Genomic DNA, 20836 nt, shown 5'->3' on the forward strand with positions numbered 1-20836 from the left:
TGTGTCTTGTTGGTGCTTATTCGGGGGACCTGCAGGAAGGTTTGCCTGTGATGTACAGTGGTACCTCGGGTTAAGAACTTAATTCGTTCTGGAGGTCCGTTCTTAACCTGAAACTGTTCTTAACCTAAAGCACCACTTTAGCTAATGGGGCGTCTTGCTGCCACTACACGATTTCTGTTCTCATCCTGAAGCAACGTTCTTAACCTGAGGTAATATTTCTGGGTTAGTGGAGTCTGTAACCTGACGCGTATGTAACCTGAGGTACCACTGTACTTTGCCCACCCAGTCGCCAGGCAGGAGAAAACTAAGGCTCTTGCATCCAATATGTTAGCTGACTTCTTCTAAAGCAGGGTTTCCCAAACTTGGGTCTCCAGCTGTTTTTAGACTACTAATTTTTAAGACTACTATTCCCATATTCCCTGGAAAAGATGGAGGGCACAAGGAGCAGGGGACGACAGAGGACGAGATGGTTGGATAGTGTTCTCGCAGCTAGCAGCATGAGTTTGACCAAACTGCGGGAGGCAGTGGAAGACAGAAGTGCCTGGCGTGCTCTGGTCCATGGGGTCACGAAGAGTCGGACATGACTAAACAACAACAATTGCCATCATCCCTGAACTGTTAGCTAGGGATGATGGAAGTTGTAGCCCAAAAACATTCACGTCCTCAAAGCCGTTGGATGGGAAACAGAATTTTCGACTTGACCCTGGGGGTGGTCGAGCAGGGCTGCTGTTCTGTTCTGTTAAAATTCCTTGGGGGTGATGGAAGAGCTCAGCATAGGAATGAAGGAAAGAAACAGGAGACCTCAAAGGTGTACTAGCAGCAAATTTTATTAAGGCTTCAAGCCTTTGAGCTGCAGTTCAATTCACTTGCCCCTGAAGAAATCTCACAAAGAGCTAGCTGGAAGCCTCTTGTGCGTTGTCTATTAGTAACTAATTCTGGCCGGCTTGAGGGCCTTCTGGTAGTTCCCTCACTGCTAGAAGTGACGTTACAGGGAACCAGGCGGTGGGCCTTCTCGGTGGTGGCGCCCACCCTGTGGAACGCCTTCCCATCAGATGTCAAGGAGATAAATAACGATACGACTTTCAGAAGACATTGGAAGGCAACCCTGTATCGGGAAGTTTTTAATGTCCGATGTTTCGTTGTGTTTTTATATTCTGTTGGAAGCCACCCAGAGTGACTGGGGCAACTCAGTCACATGGGTAGGGCATAAGTAATAAATTATTATCATCATCACATTTTCTTACTCGAACGTCACTCGGAAAAGTGTGTGCTGCAGCAAAAATGGCACTGCCTCATTTTTAAAGTGCTGCCAAAAGAGTCCGATGGGGGATAAGATCGCTTTTCATACTCTGAAGCCTGCTGCGTTTACTGATTCTGTTCTGGCCCTGGCCTTGCATTTGATGTGCCCCCGGAAATCCTTCTCAAGCTGTAAATAAACACATTAAAACAAACACACACACACACACACACACACAAACACACAAATATGCCATCACTTTTTGGGGGGAGCTCTTTTCCTCCCACAGGATACCAGCTTGATATGCAAAAGTTGCCCTGAAATTCTCTCTGACTGGGGGTGGGGCCCTGGCAGCCGGGCTTTGCTTTCATGATCTCGGAAGCCTAAAGAGGGTTTTGAGGGGCAGCACAGGGGGAGCTTAGAGAGGATCAGTGGATCAGACAAGGTTGGCTGCAAGGAGGCTCATGAGGATGCTTGGCTAAGCCAGGATCAGCTTGGGGGTGAGGATAGGAGGAACAGGGTTGGATGCTATTGGATTAGCTGTGGAAGGAAGATTAGATTGTTTGCGGGGGACGGGAAATATGGGTTTGCAGCAGATGGAGGGGGAAGAGAGTACAGTTCTGCAAAAGTAACCAGCCCTTGCTCAGGGTAGCAGCAGAAGGGAGCAATGCCTGGTTTTCCAGCAGATCCCTAAAACTACCAGATCTTGGGAGAAGTCTTTGAAAACTTCTGGATCTGGTCTTCCAGCACATATGTCCCTTTTTACACCTAAAGCAAAACATGACCGAAAGATGCAGCGCTCTCCTGGTGCAAGCTTTCAGCTGATAATTTCCGAAAGCAGTGGCGTCATGGTGGTGAGGTCCTGGGTGTCGTGGATATGGAGGATCTGCCGCGTATTTTCGACTTTCAGCGTCCTCAGCTCTGTCAGCAACAAGAGAAGTTTGGCGTAGAGGAACCTGGAGAAGTGGAAGGGAGAAGGAGGCAGCCATCAGTCCTTGCCGTTCCTGATAGTTTGAGTGGGTGCTCTCTATTACACACACCAAATTTCCATTTGCTCCTTGCCTGAGCACCACCTAGGGCCCCATCAGCACCACACATTCAAGTTACGTTGCTTTAAGCAACTACGGCTTCCCCCCAAATCACCCCGGAACTGTAACTTGCTAAGGGCGCTGAGAGTTGTTCAGGAAACCCCCTTGCAGCTACAGTTCCCAGAGGGATTTAACAATATCCATTCCTCTTCCCAGGGAATTCTGGGAATTGTAGCTCTGTGAGGGGAATAGGGGGTCTCCTAACAATTCTCAACACCCTTAATTGTTAAGTTGTAGGTGAACATATCAGACGACACAGCGATTCTTCAAACAGCTCTTCTTTATTCAGAGGCCAGAACAGAACTGAACTGAAGGGCTCAGTCAGCCTGCTTATACAGAGCTCCAGTACAACGTTACTGCAGCAACTTTCTAAAACTATCCAATCACTGAGCGTCACTTTTGATCCTTCATTTGCATAAAAACTATCCAATCACTGAACGTCACTTTCAATCCTTCATTTGCATAACTATCTACAGCATCCCCCTGCTGGCCCAGGGTGAGAACTTCAGTACATAACATTAATAAGCCACAGTTCCCAGGATTCATTGGGGGAAGCAAAGGCTGCTTAAGGGATCTTAAAAGACTAAGGCCTCCATCCACACTGTACATTTAAAGCTGTATCATACCACATTAAGACATCATGGCTTCCTCCAAAGAATCCTGGGAAATGTAGTTTGTGCTGAGCAGGGGTGCCAACTTGAATAAAATATGGGGAGGGCCCCAGATAAGCCCCGCCCCACATAATCAATCACAGAACGTGATGCACACACACCATTTGAATGGCAACGCCCGCCAATTTTGGGTGGGTGGCCCCTTCAAACGTTTTATTGGGGGGGGGTGAAGGGACCTTGTCCCCTAGGAGTTGGCTCCTATGGTGCTAAGAGTTGTTCAGGGACCCCTATTCCTCTCACAGAGCTACAGTTCCCAGAGTCCCCTCGGAAGAGGGATTGATTGGTAAAGCACTCTGGGAATTGCAGCACACACACCCAGCACAAACCTTCATTTTGCCCATTGTGAAGCACGATAACTAGGGGCTGGAAAGTTGTGTTTGTGAGAGAGTGGAGAAGTAGTAACTGTTGGGACAGGTCAGAAAATACGTAACAGAAATGTTCTGTGAAAAACTGACTACAGCAGAACACCTATGGCAATCCTAAAAAAGCAGGGAGTGTGGTCAGTTGCACGAAAACAATCACATTTGCAAAATAAAGAGCCTGTCTGGAAGCCTCAAAGCAACATTGGGACGGCCACAGGTTGCCCACCCCTTATAGAGAGCACCCCCTCCGCCACCACAAAGCACGTTCCCTGCTCACCTTCCTTCGGGCAGAGCATGTCGCTGGTCAATGTAGTTTTTTAAAGTTAGAGCGATTTTCTCTTGGGTCTGGTCAATCACCTCTCGCTGCGTGACATCCATGTGGTCTGCAAAGTCGCAGGCTTGGGCAGTGAGAGACAAGGCAGAGGAGATATGGGGCAAAGGGTGAGGAATTCCCCTCTTACCCAAAGGGACCGCTGGCAAAAAACCCCCAAACCCACCCACCCAAATGGGTTGCTACTTAGTGCATGCTCAGAGGCACATAGAAAATGTCCCCCTCTTGTGGAAGATGTACTCTGCATGCACCCAGAGGCCCTTGTCTGGAAATGCCGGACTTCTTGAAATAAAGAATGAGGTTGACATACTGTGCTGTGTGTGTGTGTGTGTGTGTGTGTGTGTGTGTGTGTACACACATATATACATATATGAGCAAACAGCACTTCACCCACGTTTTCTCTGGATCCCTTTTGAGATTCAGTTAATCACGGGAATAAGAGATACAGGCCACTCCCCATTTACGAAGGGGTTATGTTATGAGGCACCACGTTTAACTGAAACTACGTATATTGGGAACACCATTGGGGAAGCCTGCAAACACCCCCCCCGCCCCCTCCCAACCTCCTTGCTCAAACTCCCAATTCTCCACGGGCCTCAACGGTCAGTGCAAAGGCTCATGGGATTGCACTTGCAAAGGCTTGCAAGATTGCTAAGCGCCTTTCCCCCCTTTTCTGGGCTCTTTTAGGGCCAATTTGCCATTTTTAAAGACACTTCCAGGTTTGGTGCGGTCACACACCAATGGGACGTGTATTGACTGGCCGTTGCCTGTATGATACTGCGGTTAACAAAAAATATTTATTTATTTTTAATCACAGATACATAAGCACACCCGCATACAGACAGGCATTTTTTATTCCACCTCTCCTTCCAACGAGCTCTAGGTGGCATATACGGTTCTACTGTTGTCCTCTGAACAACCCTGTGAGGCAGGCCAGGCTGAGAGGCTGCGACTAGGTCACCCGGTGAGCTTCCTGGCTGAGTGGGGATTTGAACCTTGGTCTGCCAGGTCTTGGAGGGATGCGGGTGGCGCTGTGGGTTAAGCCACAGAGCCTAGGACTTGCCGATCAGAAGGTCGGCGGTTCGAATCCCCGCGAGGGGGTGAGCTCCCCTTGTTCGGTCCCTGCTCCTGCCAACCTAGCAGTTCGAAAGCACGTCAAAGTGCAAGTAGATAAATAGGTACCACTCTGGCAGGAAGGTAAATGGCGTTTCCGTGTGCTGCTCTGGTTTGCCAGAAGCGGCTTAATCATGCTGGCCACATGACCCAGAAGCTGTACGCCGGCTCCCTCGGCCAATAAAGCGAGATGAGCGCCGCATCCCCAGAGGCGGTCACAACTGGACCTAATGGTCAGGGGTCCCTTTACCTTTTCACCTGCCAGGTCTTAGTCCAATACTCTAACCGAGCAGGCATGGAAACCTTCTGCCTTTTAGAAAGGGTGGCGATGGTGCAGTCTGCCACTCCTGGGATGCGGAGGACTTACCCGGGTAGAACAACACCAGGGCTTGGAGCAGAACGTATTCAGCCTCGTGCAGCCTCAGCTTCTTCAAGCTGATGTGGAACTTCAGCAATGGCTCCAGGTAGACCTGCTGGAATCCAGCTGGAGGAGAAGACAGGGATGTTGATAAAGTGGGTCTCTGTGTATTGTGGGCCTGTGATGCTTATGGCATGTAGCATAGTGGAACAGTTTGCCCACAGAAGGAACCAATCTGAGGTCACAGGGCTGCCCCCTCCAGGATCCTCTGCTGTGCTAAATACTCCCCTCTGACCACAGGAGGGAGCATTCACACAACATAATCCAATTATGGGTCTCTTGCTAGATTGGTTGTATGAACCCCATGAGCAAAATTGTTTCCAGAAGGCAACCAGGTCAGGAAAGAACCCAGGAAGGAATTCAGCGCCCCAAAAGGGCTCTTGTTCCCACTTAGCATCATTTGCCTCAGAAAACAGGAGCGTATTAGCAGCAGCAGCAGCAGCAGCAGCAGCAGCAGCAGCAGCAGCAGTATTTCTAGACGGCCCTTCATCAGAGGATTGCAAGACAGTTTACAATATAAAAACACAAAAATGCATAGCATAATAACAAACAAAAAACAATAGCTCATGTGAATTCTCCATGAATTCATCTACCCACACTGCTGCTTACAGGGTAATCTCTCTAACCTTGCCCAGGAAGCATAATCACAGCAGCCATAAATTGTGCTCCATACATTCTGTTTGGTAGGAATGCTAACAACAGGATTGTACAGACTGAATACTAAATTTATGGAAGTACTAGCGCCTGGAAACTGCAAAACAAGACAGCTTTCCTTTGTACAATTAGCAAAGAGGCTAGGAAATTGATATTTGGAAGTTTAAAAAATGCTAATGGGCTGGGCCAGTCGTGGCCCACAGTGACTGCCACCAACTTGGATGGTTTTACAAAACAATTGAACATATCCATGGAGGAAGAAGCTATCAATGTCTACTAGCCATGATGATGACTGTGTCCTGTCTCCATGCTTGGAAGGTGGCCTACCAAAGGAGGGCAATCACAAGTGAGGAGAGTGCTTTTCCACTCAGATCTCATTTGTGGGCTTTCATTAGGGATCTGGTTGGCCACTGTGAGAACACGATGCTAGACAAGTTGGACCGTGGCCCTAATCCAGCAGGGCGCTCTTATAGTCAAGCCTGAAAGAGCCCACGGACAGTGTCCTGCTCCCAGTCACATGGCAGCTGTGGGACTCTTTAGACTTCCTGTGACTTACTCAGGGCACCATCTTGGATGGTGTAGCAGTGTTGGCCACATTCCCAAGCTTTGGTCTCCTCATTAAAGACTGTGTTGAACCGGATCTGACAGATCTCCAGGGTGGCGCCTTTGAGGAGTGAGATTTGATCATCGATTGGCAAACTTCTGGTTGGGGGAGAGAGAGAAAACACGTTAAGCGGTAAGACAGGCTCAGAGTTTTGGAACCAATCCTTAGCCTTGAGGTAGAAAGCTTGTGACGCTCTAGATGTTGTTGAACTATTACTCCATCACCCTTGACTTAGAGATTGGTTCATCTGTCAGTTCTGGTTTCTCTCAGTTTCTCGTCTTTCCAACGTCCTCCACATTTCCGCATCAGTATTGCAAATTTATTTAAAAAATAACAACAGTGCAAACTTCTCCTAATATAAACGTTTGTATGCAATTTTGCCTCATATACATAATTTTGCAGAGCAATTTTTCCTAATAGAATGCATTTTTGCCTGTTGCATTCCCTATTTATTTTTTAATGCTTGATTTATTAAACCTTTAAAGTCAGCCTTTTCGTACATGTGACTTGGCCAGAGAACTGTGTTGCAAAATTTGGAGAAGTGCAAATTTCAAAGGCCAGCTGCATTTTGGTCTGTAGACTGTTTTGGAAAGTTCTAACCACAGAACTGTAGAGTTGGAAGGGACACCAAGGGTCACCTAAGTCCAACCCCCTGCATGCAGGAATCTCAGCTAAAGCATTCAGGACAAATGACCATCCAGCCTCTGCTCAAGAACCTCCAAAGAAAGAGAGCCCACCACTTCTTGAGGGAGTCCGTTCCACTGGCAAACAGCTCTTACTGTCAGGAAGTTCTTCCTGATACAGTATTTAGTTGGAATCTCCTTTCTTGTTACTTGAACTGAGCATGTGCTCAGAGGCACCCTGTTCACAGAGCGGCTATTTTGCACCTGGTTCTGACTGGCAGATCTCAGTTCTAGATGAAGACAAGAAGGCAGGGCAGGTGGGGACTGGCTGAGGATGGTGGGGAAACTATTATTATTTTATTACAGTCATGTTGTTGTTGTTGTTTAGTCGTTTAGTCATGTCCGACTCTTCGTGACCCCCTGGACCAGAGCACGCCAGGCACTCCTGTCTTCCACTGCCTCCTGCAGTTGGTCAGACTCATGCTGGTAGCTCCGAGAACACTATCCAACCATCTCATCCTCTGTCGTCCCCTTCTCCTTGTGTCCTCCATCTTTCCCAACATCAGGGTCTTTTCCAAGGAGTCTTCTCTTCTCATGAGGTGGCCAAAGTATTGGAGCCTCAGCTTCAGGATCTGTCCTTCCAGTGAGCACTCAGGGCTGATTTCCTTCAGAATGGATAGGTTTGATCTTCTTGCAGTCCATGGGACTCTCAAGAGTCTCCTCCAGCAACATAATTCAAAAGCATCAATTCTTCGGCGATCAGCCTTCTTGATGGTCCAGCTCTCACTTCCATACATCACTACTGGGAAAACCATAGCTTTAACTATATGGACCTTTGTTGGCAAGGTGATGTCTCTGCTTTTAAAGATGCTATTACAGTCATACCTCTTGTTAAGTTCAGTTCAGGTTACGTTCTTTCAGGATACGTCCCACGGTGACCCGGAAGTAACGGAACGGGTTACTTCCGTGTTTTGCTGCTCGCACATGCACAGTCACTCAAAATGACGTCACGTGCATGCGCAGAAGTGACAAATCGCGACCTACGCACGCGCAGACACGGGTTGCGTTCTGCTCATGTTGTGAACAGGGCTCCGGAACAGATCCCGTTCGCAACCAGAGGTACAACTGTATTTATTAAATTTCTATACCGCCCTTCGTCCAAGGATCACAGGGTGGTTTACAATGTGAAAACCCCAAAATGCATAACACAGTAGCAAACAAACATTCCCCCCCCAGTATTTTGTTGTTTATTATAAATCCCCCTGTATCCATTATTCAAGCCATCAATCACTGACTGCTGAGCTATAAACAACCTCTTTCCCCTTCCCCAAGACAGGGGACGCCCTCCAGTAACTGATCCTTACCTCAAACCTTTTAAAATCAGTTCCATAATTAATTGATAATTAGTTTTAGATTAATTTCATTGTCTTACAGCAGAGCCACCTGCCTTACACACACTTTTTCGGCATTCATCACCTATGAGTTATCAGCAGGCAACACGGGACAGAGGTCACCTCTGGGTGACTGGTTTATTGAGCACCCACCCTGATCTGTTTGCACAACCTTCATGGAGAGTTCAGACAACATTGCATCAAGCAATTGCCTCCCTACACTTTCCAGCATGTTTCCGCAATCTTATTGCAAAAAAAGAGAAGGATTTTTTTTGGGGGGGGGGGGGGATGAAGCAGGTCTGATGCACAGGAGCGACTTTAATCATATGACCTAAATATGTCCATATGTGATTGAATCTCCCGCACGAAAATAGCAACAGTCTGGAAGCTTCCTTAATTTAGATCAGAGTTCTCCATTAGTAGTCACATATTGACTCCCGGAGGGACGTGGGTGGCGCTGTGGGTTAAACCATAAAGCCTAGGACTTGCCAATCAGAAGGTCAGCGGTTCGAATCCCCGCGACGGGGTGAGCTGCCGTTGCTCGGTCCCTGCTCCTGCCAACCTAGCAGTTCGAAAGCACGTCAAAGTGCAAGTAGATAAATAGGTACCACTTTGGCAGGTGACCCGGAAGCTGTACCCGGAAGCTGTACGCTGGCTCCCTCGGCTAATAAAGCGAGATGAGCGCCGCAACCCCAGAGTCGGCCACGACTGGACCTAATGGTCAGGGGTCCCCTTTACCTTTATTGACTCCCGGAGGACGATAGGACTTTGCAGGGGGTGAATAAAGACCTTTTGATTCAGAGCCAGGCGCTCACCTGAAAGACGGTATGGCCTTGGCAAACTGGATCACTTGCTGGATCATGTAGGTGCTGATGTCGGCAAAGAGCGGCAAGAGGTTGAAGACATCGGGGAGGACCTCCTCCGGAAAGCTCTCCATGTGGTCTTGAGGACTGTAGGGGCACATGGGAGGGACGGCAGCATCCTGGGGGCTCTGAGATCTCTGGCTGTGGATGTAGAGACGCACTGCTGGCTGGAGGGGAGACGCTGGTTAAGTGTGGCTCACAATAAATTTCCTTTTGTTGAACCCCAAGACCATCTCAGCTTGCTTGCTTTCTCCCACCAACTTCTGATCCTAAGCATCTAGTCCTCATGAGAAATGCATGGAAATTGGTCAAGGCAGCCATTCGCCTGATCAATCGCAGTGAGTTAAGGATCATTATTTGTTTATTTATTTAATGCCACCCCTCTGACTGGGTTGCCCCCTTCCAACAATTATGAAGCCACAGTAAAACATCAAAACTTCCCTATACAGGGCTGCCTTCAGATGTCTTCTAAAGGTTGTGTAGTTCTTTATCTCCTTGACATCTGATGTGAGGGCGTTCCACAGGGTGGGCGCCACTACCAAGAAGGTTCTCTTCCTGGCTCCCTGTAACTTCACTTCTAACGATGAGGAAACTATCAGAAGGCCCTCAGAGCTGGATCTTAGTGTTCGGGGATGAACGATGGGGGTGGAGACGCTCCTTCAGATATACTGGGCTGTTTTAAGGCTTTAAAGGTCAGCACCAACACTTTGAATTGTGCTCAGAATCATACTAGGAACCAATGTACAGTGGTACCTCGGGTTAAGAACTTAATTCATTCTGGAGGTTCGTTCTTAACCTGAAACTGTTCTTAACCTGAGGTACCACTTTAGCTAATGGTGCCTCCTGCTGCCGCCACGCCGCCGCCACACGATTTCTGTTCTCATCCTGAAGCAAAGTTCTTAACCCGAGGTACTATTTCTGAGTTAGCGGAGTCTGTAACCTGAAGCATCTGTAACCTGAAGCGTCTGTAACCCGAGGTACCACTGTAGATATTTTAGGACCAGTGACATTTTCTTTCCAGTGACATCTGCAAAGCATCGTGTAGGTCTCTCCTGGTACATTAATCAATTCAGGGATGAGGGACCCCTCTCTAGATGACGCTGAGCTCCAATTCCCATCACCCCTGACCATTGGCCAGACTGGCTGGCAGCTGGGGTCCAACAGCAGCACCTGGGGGCCACAGGGTGTTCCTCCCCCCTCATTCCTGAAACAAACCGTCTGGAACTCCTGCAAAGCTCACCTGGTAGTGGTTGAACTGAGAGAAGCTGGAGTCAAATGTTTTCTTGTGGGCTTCGGTGAGGAGTTCAATCAGTTGTTCCTGCTCTTCTGTGAGGCTGCTTTCCTCAGGTGGCTCCACTGAGGCCAGACTCTGTCCTTGGTGCTTCTTCTGCCACCTCAGCGCACGCCGCACATGCAAAGCTTCTTCTGACATTATCACTGTGTCAGAAACGAAAAGGAAGCAGTGCTCAAAGGAGAAGCTTTGTGGACCCCGCTGCCAAGCTGAGTGCGGACCTTGGGCAGGGAGCTACCAGGGACATGATAAACCAAACGCTCCACCAGTAAGGGTGGGTATAGGGGTGAGGGAGGGATTTGATTCACGTCTCCTCTGAAGCCGAATCTTTCCAATCTACACTTTCCGAATGGACCATAACACAGCCATCCTCCGAAATTCACACTTCCCTGAATTTTACTATTATACTGAATTTTACTATGCTGGTTGTCAACCAAAAAACGGATCTATTAGGTGAAAGGAGGCATGAATATATTGGTGAAAGTGGCACACACACGAAAACATTATATTAGGGGGAATTGCTGGCAAAGATGTGTATGTTAATCAAAACTCCATATACATACGTGCTCGTTGGGTGCACTAAAATGCTGGTGAATATTCATGAGAATTTAAACAACCAAACCCCACAAATTGCTGCAAAAAGTGGCAAACTGAATTTAAAACGGGAAAAATGAGAAAACCGAGAGAATCGGAATGAACTGATCCTTCCATCCCTGAGCAAGTGGGATGCGTTTGGTTTCTCTCAGTTTCTCGTTTTCCCAGTCTCAAGTACAGTTCTCCACATTTCAGCAACAGTGTGTGGAATTTTTTTAAGTCCTCAGGAAAATTCACTGGCATTTTAGTGCAAATTTCTCCTAACAGACACATGTTTATATGGATTTTTGCCCTATATACTTTTTTTGCAAAGTTCCCTAGTAAAATGCATTCCTGTACACACTTTAGGGACTACTCCAGTAGCTTCCTGTGATTAAATGTGTAAATGTGTAGTCTGGGAGCATCCCAAGGGCCAGAAAGAGAGCCCTGGAGGGCCACAATTTGCCCCTGGCCGGTGGTTCCCTACCCCAGCTCCTAACCATGGCGCCATGCCGACTCTGTTATTACACACTCTCCATTATTATTAATATTACACATTCCATGGCTAAGTAGCTCTTGAAACCAGGTTCTAACCCCCACGGGCTTCGCCACTGTCCAAATTAAGCCCTGTTGCATCATCCCAGGGCTTGGGGGTCAGCCTCCTGTGGCAGGCAGGGCACAACACTGTCAGAAAGGTTTTGCCGCTGCATCGGCCTCTTTGCAACGCTGCTTTCTTTCCTTCTTCCCCCGCTGTCAGTGTCCAGCTGAACTTGCTTAAGATTCTGCAGAGAGAAACCCCAATTGATTTGCAACACTCCCCCCCTTCTCGATTCACTTTACAGAGGGTGCCTCTCACTAGAAGCTCCTTAATGGAATTCTGCAGAGAGGGTCAGGTGCAATTCGAAGCTGTTTGCGGGCAGATCCAGGCGGTATTTCTTTTCTTAAAACACACACACACACACACAACAACGACGTGTGTGTGCCCACGGCTACATCACAGTCCGACTGCAGCGCGGAACACCCTCTTGTGTAAGGAGACTGCAATGCATCACCCTCTGACAGTCTCTCGCACAGCGCTGATGCTCCTCTCTCCTTCCTCTCTCCACAAAGCCCCGGGGTGTGCAGCAGGATTCATCCTGGACCAGATTATTGTCTGCCCACACACACACACCTCACCCCACCCCACTGCCCCCATCAGATTAATCTGTGCTCAGGCAGAGGCCCATTTTGTTTTGTTTTTATTGGTTTGGCTCTGCTGCTCTGAGAAGGAGATCTTTTTTGCTTTTAAGTGTCTTGCTTCTGCAGCTGGAGGAGGGAGATGACTCTATTCTTGCTCCTCTCTGGCGTTTCTTTTAATGAAATCTGACCCTTTGGGCCAGTCGATGCGGAGGAAAAGCTGGCTGGGCGGCCTCAAATCCACCCTGCTTTCCAGCGCAGTGTATCGTTCCCTGGAGAGAGGATGCGGCTTTGCTGACAGCCTCCTCCTCCTCCTTCTCCTCACCCCTCCCTCTCCGCACAACCCTACAGCTGCTTCCAATCCTTCCTCTTTACTAAGGATGGATTTGCAGAAGCAAACAAGCTGAAGGCTTCTTCTGCTCAGGATGAGACCGAAAACTCCTTTGAGAGTGCCCATCTTTTGCTGTTTACGTGTGTGTGTGTGTGTGTGTGTGTCTGTGTGTGTCTGAATTTTGTTGCTATCGTTATAGAGCTGGGGAAAGTTTCCCAAAAGGACCACCAAAATAATCAACAAAGGGCCGGAGAAACTCCCGTGTGACGAAAAGTTACAACATTTGGGGACTTTTTAGTTTCAAGAACAGGCAAGGAGGAGCAGGCATGACAGGGGGGCGTGTGAAACGAGGCCTGGTGTGGGGGGTGGGGCTGGACAGGGAGGTCTCTCTCATAATATTTAAACTCGGGGACAACCTATGAAGCCCGAATGTTGAAAGATATGGGACAGGCAAAAGAAAGTACAGTGGAACTTGGTTCCCGAATGGCTTCGTTAACAAACAAATCGGCTCCCGGATGCCAAAAACCCGGAAGTAAGTGTTCTGGTTTTCTATCGTTTTTGGAAGCTGAACGTCCGAAGCAGCTTCCACTTGAGTGCAGGAAGTTCCTGCAACCAATCGGAAGCCGCGCCTTGTTTTTCGAATGTTTTGGAAGTCGAATGGACTTCCGGAATGGATTGCATTTGAAAACCAAGGTACCACTGTAGTTCTTTGCACAGTGCAGAGCCCCGACGGTTATATTTTACGTGGGATCTGATCTAGCAGGGGTCTCTTTATACTATAATTTATTAAATTATGAACCACCTTTTACAAGGCAATTTGCAAATGTGCCATTAAAAACAGCTGGAAATAGCTTTAAAAGCAGAACATTGACAACAACAACTAAAGATGAGTTTTGAAACTATACAAAATGAACCCCTAAGGCCAGAGACCTTTCAATCCTGCTGGAAAAGCCTATCAAAACAAACGTGCCTTCAGCTGTTTCCTGAAAGTGCAGATAGTGGTGGTCTGCCTGCCATATCTCTATATGGGATAAAGTAAAGTAAATGTACCCCTGCCTCTACGGGCCAGTCGTGTCCGAATCTGGGGTTGTGCGCCCATCTCACTTAAGAGGCCAGGGGCCAGCACTGTCTGAAGACACTTCCGGGTCACGTGGCCAGCGTGATGAAGCTGCTCTGGCGAGCCAGCACCAGCACAGCACACGGAAACGCCGTTTACCTTCCCGCTATAAAGCAGTACCTGTTTATCTACTTGCACTTAAGGGTGCTTTCGAACTGCTAGGTGGGCAGGAGCTTGGACCGAAAGACGGGAGCTCACCCCGCCGCAGGGATTCGAACCGCTGACCATGCGATCGGCAAGTCCTAGGCACTGAGGTTTTACCCACATAGTGTCCCACAAATGGGGGCAGCCCTGCTTGGAGCAGCCATCTGATATTTTTGGGACTTCTTTTTGGGACTTCAAAGATAAACTCTCCTGCAGAACGCAGGGAACTTTAAGGAGAGCCTCTCTTGCCAGATGTAGTTAAGTGCAGGACAAAAGGCTGAAATAATTGGGGGCTAGGGAAAGAGAGATAGGCTTCCTGGGTCATATAGTAATAGGAATTAAAAAGAACTCCACAAGCCAGGGCATGAGGGCAGAAGCCATCTAGTCTGTTTCTTCCCCACAACCCCTTCCAGGTCTAGTATGACTTTTGCGTTTGACCAGACAGCTTCATTAACGCTAATAGCTATTGATAGGCAAATATATGGAGGATGGGTATCACAAATGGGATCTGGTAGGAAGATTCAAATCTACCACAGCTGAACTTGTTTAGGCCATAGGATGTAAGTAGGGTTGGGTGAATGTGTCAATTTCAGTTTCAGTTTCTCATTTTTACAATATTAAGTTCAGTTCCCCAGAGTTCCACATCAGTTTGAAATTATTATTATTATTATTATTATTATTATTATTATTACTACAACTACTACTCAGAATCCTTATGAAAATTCATTAGCATTTAGAGCAAAATTTAGCCTAAAATACACATTTCTATGCAACCCAGTAAGATGGGTGGCATATACTGTAAATAATTAAATTATTATAACAGACTTTTTTCAAAGCATATTTCTACACACACACACACACACACACACACACACACACACACACACTTTTGCATATTAATTTCACTAATATATGCATTTATACACACACGTTCCCTTAACACATAGCAATGCAAAATTCAGAGAGGCACAAATTTCTAAGGATGGCTCTGTTCTGCTCTCCCTAGTGTTTTCAGAAAGTGCAAACGACACGGGTTTGCCTTTAAAAGCAATCTGAAGCAAATTTATCCCTCATCCCTGGATGTAAGGCATGGAACAGTTGGCCTCTGTACCGTCAGCCATTTTTAGAATTCAATCAATTCTAATGTTTTTTTCATCATGCAGCCACAGAAGTGGAGGAGTGGCAAGAGGGGCTGTCAGTGTCCAAAGATGCGACCAGGCAACCATATGTATTTTCTGTGTGTGTGTCAGCCCCACTTCCTTGCCTCAGAAGACCTTACTGGGAGAACCTAAGAACATAAGCTTGTGGAATGCTCTCCCCAAGGAGGCACGCCAGAAGCCATCTTTATCTATTTTTAGATGTCAAGCAAAGCCTTTTCTCTTTACCCAAGCTTTTGGCCTTTCATTTGAAGGGGGGGCACTGTGGCTGCTTTTAATGGGGGGGGGTTACTCCTGCCTTTTATCTGTATAGCCGTGTTGTTGGGGTTTTACTCGCTTGTTCTGAATCCATTTTAATGTACGTCACTTTGCGTCAGTCTGTGGGTAAAGTGACTTAACAAACGCATAAGATTAGGAGTAGTAACAGTCCAACTGCAGGATCAGGCCAAAGGCCTTCACAGTCCAGGATCCTTTTCTCACAGTGGCCAAACAGGTGCGGATGGGAGCTGTTGCCTAGCAACCGCCAACAGGGAAAGCCAGGCCTCCATGAAGACCTGACTGAGGCCCAGCTGCTAAGCATCACTCCTTTGCCTCAGAGGATCTCAATGGGAGTTTTGTTTTTGTTTTTTGCCTTGCACGCAAAAGCACCCTAGGGACATTGCTTGATTTCTTTTCCTGATACCAGCCTTGAATGTGATTTTTTTAATATAGAAAATTGTGATAATCTGCTGTAAGTCCCTATAAAACAGGGTAGAAGTTTTCTGAATGAGTAAATAAATAAATAGACAAATAAAATCCAGTTGCATACCCTCCAACATTTCTCCAATGAAAATAGGGGTGTCCCGTTCCATCATGATAATTTTACTTATTTATACCCCACACATCTTACGGGGTTGCCCCAGCCACTCTGGGCAGCTTCCAACATACAGAAAAACATAATAAAATATAAATAAAAAAAACCCTTCCCTATGCAGGATTGCCTTCAGATGGCTCTGGGGTCGGATAACTCCATACCCACCAACATTTCTGCAATGAAAATAGGGACATCCTAAGGAAAAGTGGGACATTCCAGGATCAAATCAGAAACCAGGATGGTTTTTGCATTGAAAAGGTTGAAAAGGTTCTGCATTGCCTGGTACAGTAATTTGCCTGTCAGGGACTGGGCAGAGAAGGAGGAGGAGTGGTGGAGACCACAGACCACCTCCCCACCCTGACCCTTCTAGGGAGGAGGAAGAGGGAGACAGTATAAATTTATAACAGAGGTTTGAGGGAAGTCACAGCTCAGAGGCAGATGAGGGGGAAAGTTGGGAAATACATTGGTACCTCGGGTTAAGTACTTAATTCGATCCGGAGGTTCGTTCTTAACCTGAAACTGTTCTTAACCTGAAGCACCACTTTAGCTAATGGGGCCTCCTGCTGCTGCCGTGCCACCAGAGCACAATTTCTGTTCTCATCCTGAAGCAAAGTTCTTAACCTGAAGCACTATTTCTGGGTTAGCGGAGTCTGTAACCTGAAGCGTATGTAACCTGAAGTGTATGTAACCCGAGGCGCCACTGTAATGGGAGAGGAGGAGCAAGCAGAGCCAGAACAGCAGCTGGCTGACACATTGTCGCTTGAAAGCATTCCAGACCCCCCATCTCCCAGAACCCGGCGAGCCTTAAAAGTAGGACAGCAAAACGCTCAAAGACAGAGGGCACTTAGTGGCAGCCATAGAAGTGACGAATGAGGAAGTGAGAGAGACTGGGTGGGGTGGAGATTCACTTGAAACAGCACCATTATCCAAGAGGCTGGGTTCTATAGCCTCTCTCAGCAACGTTTGAAATAAAAAAGGCCCGTAATAAACTTTTCCTGGCCTTTATACTTTCCTGGGCAACCAGCCAGGAGCCGCTGACATTGCCTGGCCAAAACCAAGCAAGGAAGAACCCTGGCCAGCCACACTTACTGTCTTTCCTCATGCCCGCGACGAGGCATTTCTGGTAGCGGCATGCCTGGCACTGCCGCCTCTTGGCTTTGGTGATGGCGCAGCTTCGGGTGAAGGGGCAGGTGAACTGGATGCCCTTGATGACGGTCCGCCTGCAAGACAAGGGGGCGGGAACGGAAATTGCCTCACAGTCGCACCGTGGCGTTTCTCTGACCTCTGCAGCCACTAAGGTGTGTAAAAATGTGTAGACTACAGTGCGCCTATAAATGCCACATGTTAGCGACGACTACACACAAAAAGTCTCTCTAATGTTTCTCTAGGGGACGCGGGTGGCGCTGTGGGTTAAACCACAGAGCCTAGGACTTGCCGATCAGAAGGTCGGTGGTTTGAATCCCCGCAACGGGGTGAGCTCCGTTGCTCGGTCCCTGCTCCTGCCAACCTAGCAGTTCGAAAGCACGTCAAAGTGCAAGTAGATAAATAGGTACCTCTCCAGCGGGAAGGTAAACGGTGTTTCCGTGCGCTGCTCTGGTTCACCAGAAGCAGCTTAGTCATGCTGGCCACATGACCCGGAAGCTGTACGCCGGCTCCCTCGGCCAATAAAGCGAGATGAGCGCCGCAACCCCAGAGTTGGCCACGACTGGACCTAATGGTCAGGGGTCCCTTTACCTTTAATGTCTCTCTAAGCACACTAACCTCAGTCGCAAAAGAGGTGGGGGGAACCCAAACATTGAGTCTTTGCACGCAGAGAGGATGCTCCCTGGATCATTTTCAGAAATGGGGTTACAGGAGTGGGACGAGGAGTGGAAACCGAGACGGGGAACTGTACCGAAAGAAACCCTTGCAGCCTTCACAGGTCATGACGTGGAAATGGTAGCCTGTGGCCCGGTCCCCGCACACGGCACAAGTTTTCTCCTCCCTATCGAGGTCTGTGTCGCTGCGACTGGAGGCCGTGGTGGCTGGGCTGCCTCCGCTGCAGCTGCTCTCACCGTCGGAGGGGCACTGCACGGCGACCCCATGCACCGATGCCATGGGAGCTGCGGTCCTGGTGTGAAGGGAGGAAAATGGGTGACAGGCAGGCCCACATTAGTGCCTGAGGTTGAAATTCCAAACAAGCATTTTGGAATATGACTGCATTTCCTGCATTGTAGCGGGTTGGACTCCAGTACGTTTTGGAGCACAATTCAAAGTGTTGGTGCAGACCTTTAAAGCCCTAAACGGCCTCGGTCCAGTATACCTGAAGGAGCGTCTCCACCCCAATTGTCCAGCCCGGACATTGAGGTCCAGTGCCGAGGGCCTTCTGGTGGTTCCCTCACTGCAAGAAGCCAAGTTACAGGGAATCAGGCAGAGGGCCTTCTCGGTGGTGGCACCCGCCCTGTGGAATGCCCTCCCACCAGATATCAAAGAGAAGAACAACTACCAGACTTTTAGAAGACATCTGAAGGCAGCCCTGTTTAGGGAAGCTTTTAATGTTTAAAAGATTATTGTATTTTAATATTCTGTTGAAAGTCGCCCAGCGTGGCTGGGGAAATCCAGCCAGATGGGTGGGGTATAAATATATTATTATTATTATTATTATTATTATTATTATTATTAAGCATATCCCCACATTTCATTAAGGTTTGAGAGGGTTTGCCCTGGGCAAAGCGCCCTCTACTGAAGCCCACCTTCTGTCGATGGGTCTGCCGACCATTTTAATTTCCCATAATGCCCTGTGGGACATTAAAATGGTGGCTAGACTAGCCCAACCAGTTCTGCTCAGAGTGCCATGCAGAGGTTTGGTTTTTTAAAAAGGTGGGTTCAGAACAGGCACGGGTGGTCAATCTGACATCCCATTCCATAATGATAATCGTACTATTTATACCCCACACAATTTATTGGGATGCCCCAGTCACTCTGGGCAGGTTCCAACCTATATAAAAACATAATAAAACATTAAACATTAAAAGAAAACCTTCCCTATGCAGGATTGCCTTCAGATGGCTCGGGGGTCAGATAACTCCATACCCTCCAACATTTCTCTGGTGAAAATAGAGGCATCCTAAGGAAAAGTGGGACATGCTGGGATCAAATCAGAAACTGGGATGGCTTCTTTAAATCAGGGACGTCCCTGGAAAATAGGGACACTTGGAGGGTTTTCTCTAGTTGGTGCTGGTTGCTGAGGCTGGGCCTGCATACAGTCCAGCTGCCCCTGGTTTTTGGCCGGATGTGGCCACCTCTCAATTCTTGAATGCCCCTCTCTATTCGTCGAACACGGCTCTGCAGTGTTCAGGCTCCATAAGAGACCTGGCATTGTCTTAAATTGGTCCATCTGGCCATATCTGAACCATACATTTAAAGCACTACCACACCACTTCTAAAATCCATGTTCTGTCACTTAATGCCAAAGAATCCTAGGAACTGTACTTCCTAGTTAAGGGTGCTCTCCTACTTCAAAGCAAGTAAAGGGGCATTACCGGAGTTGAAGGAGTCATCGCAGCCAGGCGAAAACACTATGGAGGGTGTGGAGCAGGGAAGATGAGGGGTGTGGCCTCAGGAAGAGGGTGTGTGGCCTGGGGGTTGTTCCGAGAGTCAGTGAGAGAAGCTTAGCAGGGGGCATATAAGCCTCTCAGGCCTGAGGTGCCCCATCCTTCCTGTAAGCAGCGGCCCCAAAAGTGGAAATTGAGTGACACCTCTTTGGGGCAGCTGAGGTGTGTGTGTGTGTGTGTGTGTGTGTGTGTGTGTGTGGTTGCCCCAAGAACCTAGAGTGTCTCATGAATCTGCATTAAGCCACCTTGAGTTTACCACCTGTGCGAATGTCACGTCCAGCTCCTTGCAAGCGCCTGCGCCTTTGGGTGTAGATAAAAGGGCAGCCGTTATGCAACCTGGAAAGGAAAAAGAACGAGGGAGGGGAGAGAGAGAAAAGGAAAGGAAAGGTCAAGAGAAGAAAGCAACTCTCTCCTGAGTGTCTGGCTCGGCTGGAGGAGAAAAACAAAGAGCTGTGAAGCAGAAAGCAATAAAAAGTCAAACCCTGTTTGCGGTCCTGGTTCATTCTGCCCATTCTTTCCCAAAAACGGCCGACCTTCCTTCCTTACCTTTGGTATATACCTGTTGTATACTGAGAAAGGGGGGCTTTGGGGAGAAGCAGCTGTTCCTGACCTCTGACCTTTCCTAAGTCCTCTTTCCCCCTGTCCTGCTCTTCTTCCTCACCGTGCCTTCCCCCACTCTTCCAAAGCCACCCCACTCCCAAAAATGTCCACCCCATAAAGCTGGGCTTACCAGTCGAGTTTCCAGCACCGTGTGTGTTGGTGAGTGGGTGTAAACAAGGGGGGGGGCAGCTGGGAGGGTGGAGGGTGACGGTCTCCCCACAGGGCTGCCACTCAGCACCGGACTTCTTGTTTGCCTCCCCACTGGCGTTTGTTTCTCCGGTGGGGAGAGAGAAAAGGATCTGGATTCTGATAAGGCTAAGTGAAATTTGTACTTTGGCCTCATGCACAGCTGGCGTCCGCAGGGCGGAGGCAAGAAAAACCAGGAGGGCACAAGGTGAGGGAGGTTAGGAGCCAATACGAAAAGAGAGGGAGCAAAAATGAGGGCTGGGGGGAATCATAAAAGGGGTCTGTGCTGCAAACAGGGTCCTGGCACCGCAGGCTCCACTCCTGTCTTGCTTTTGTAGCTGCATCTGTTGGAGTTCGGCCTGTCACACAGCTGCTACACAAGTACTGGAGCCTGATGTACGGTGGTGGCAGCAGGGGGGAAATCTAGGGTGAGTGGGAAGAAAAGGGGCAAAGTATCTCT

At 48.3% G+C, this 20836-nt stretch overlaps 1 protein-coding gene across 4 annotated transcripts; it reads right to left on the reverse strand.

Annotated features, from left to right (window-relative positions):
- Positions 1–811: 811 nt before the first annotated feature.
- NR1I3 (nuclear receptor subfamily 1 group I member 3) lies at positions 812–20525 on the reverse strand. 4 transcript variants are annotated; one of them, XM_083715906.1, is made up of 10 exons: positions 20321–20525; positions 19836–19926; positions 17892–18107; positions 17087–17217; positions 10596–10792; positions 9308–9522; positions 6431–6576; positions 5170–5286; positions 3636–3741; positions 812–2193 (listed from the first exon to the last, which is right to left on the reverse strand). In XM_083715906.1, exons 3-10 carry the CDS (start codon positions 18092–18094, stop codon positions 2055–2057), a joined length of 1254 nt encoding a protein of 417 aa, XP_083572032.1. In that variant the 5' UTR covers positions 18095–18107; positions 19836–19926; positions 20321–20525; the 3' UTR covers positions 812–2054. The 4 variants fall into 4 exon arrangements, with proteins under 4 accessions (XP_083572032.1, XP_083572033.1, XP_083572031.1 ...); XM_083715907.1 differs by having other exon boundaries at positions 19850–19926; positions 20321–20484; XM_083715905.1 differs by having other exon boundaries at positions 3636–3756; positions 19850–19926; positions 20321–20484.
- Between the last annotated feature and the right edge of the window lie 311 nt (positions 20526–20836).

The sequence above is a fragment of the Podarcis gaigeae genome (assembly GCF_964106915.1).
Source record: "Podarcis gaigeae genome assembly, chromosome: 16".
Lineage (NCBI taxonomy): Eukaryota > Metazoa > Chordata > Lepidosauria > Squamata > Lacertidae > Podarcis > Podarcis gaigeae.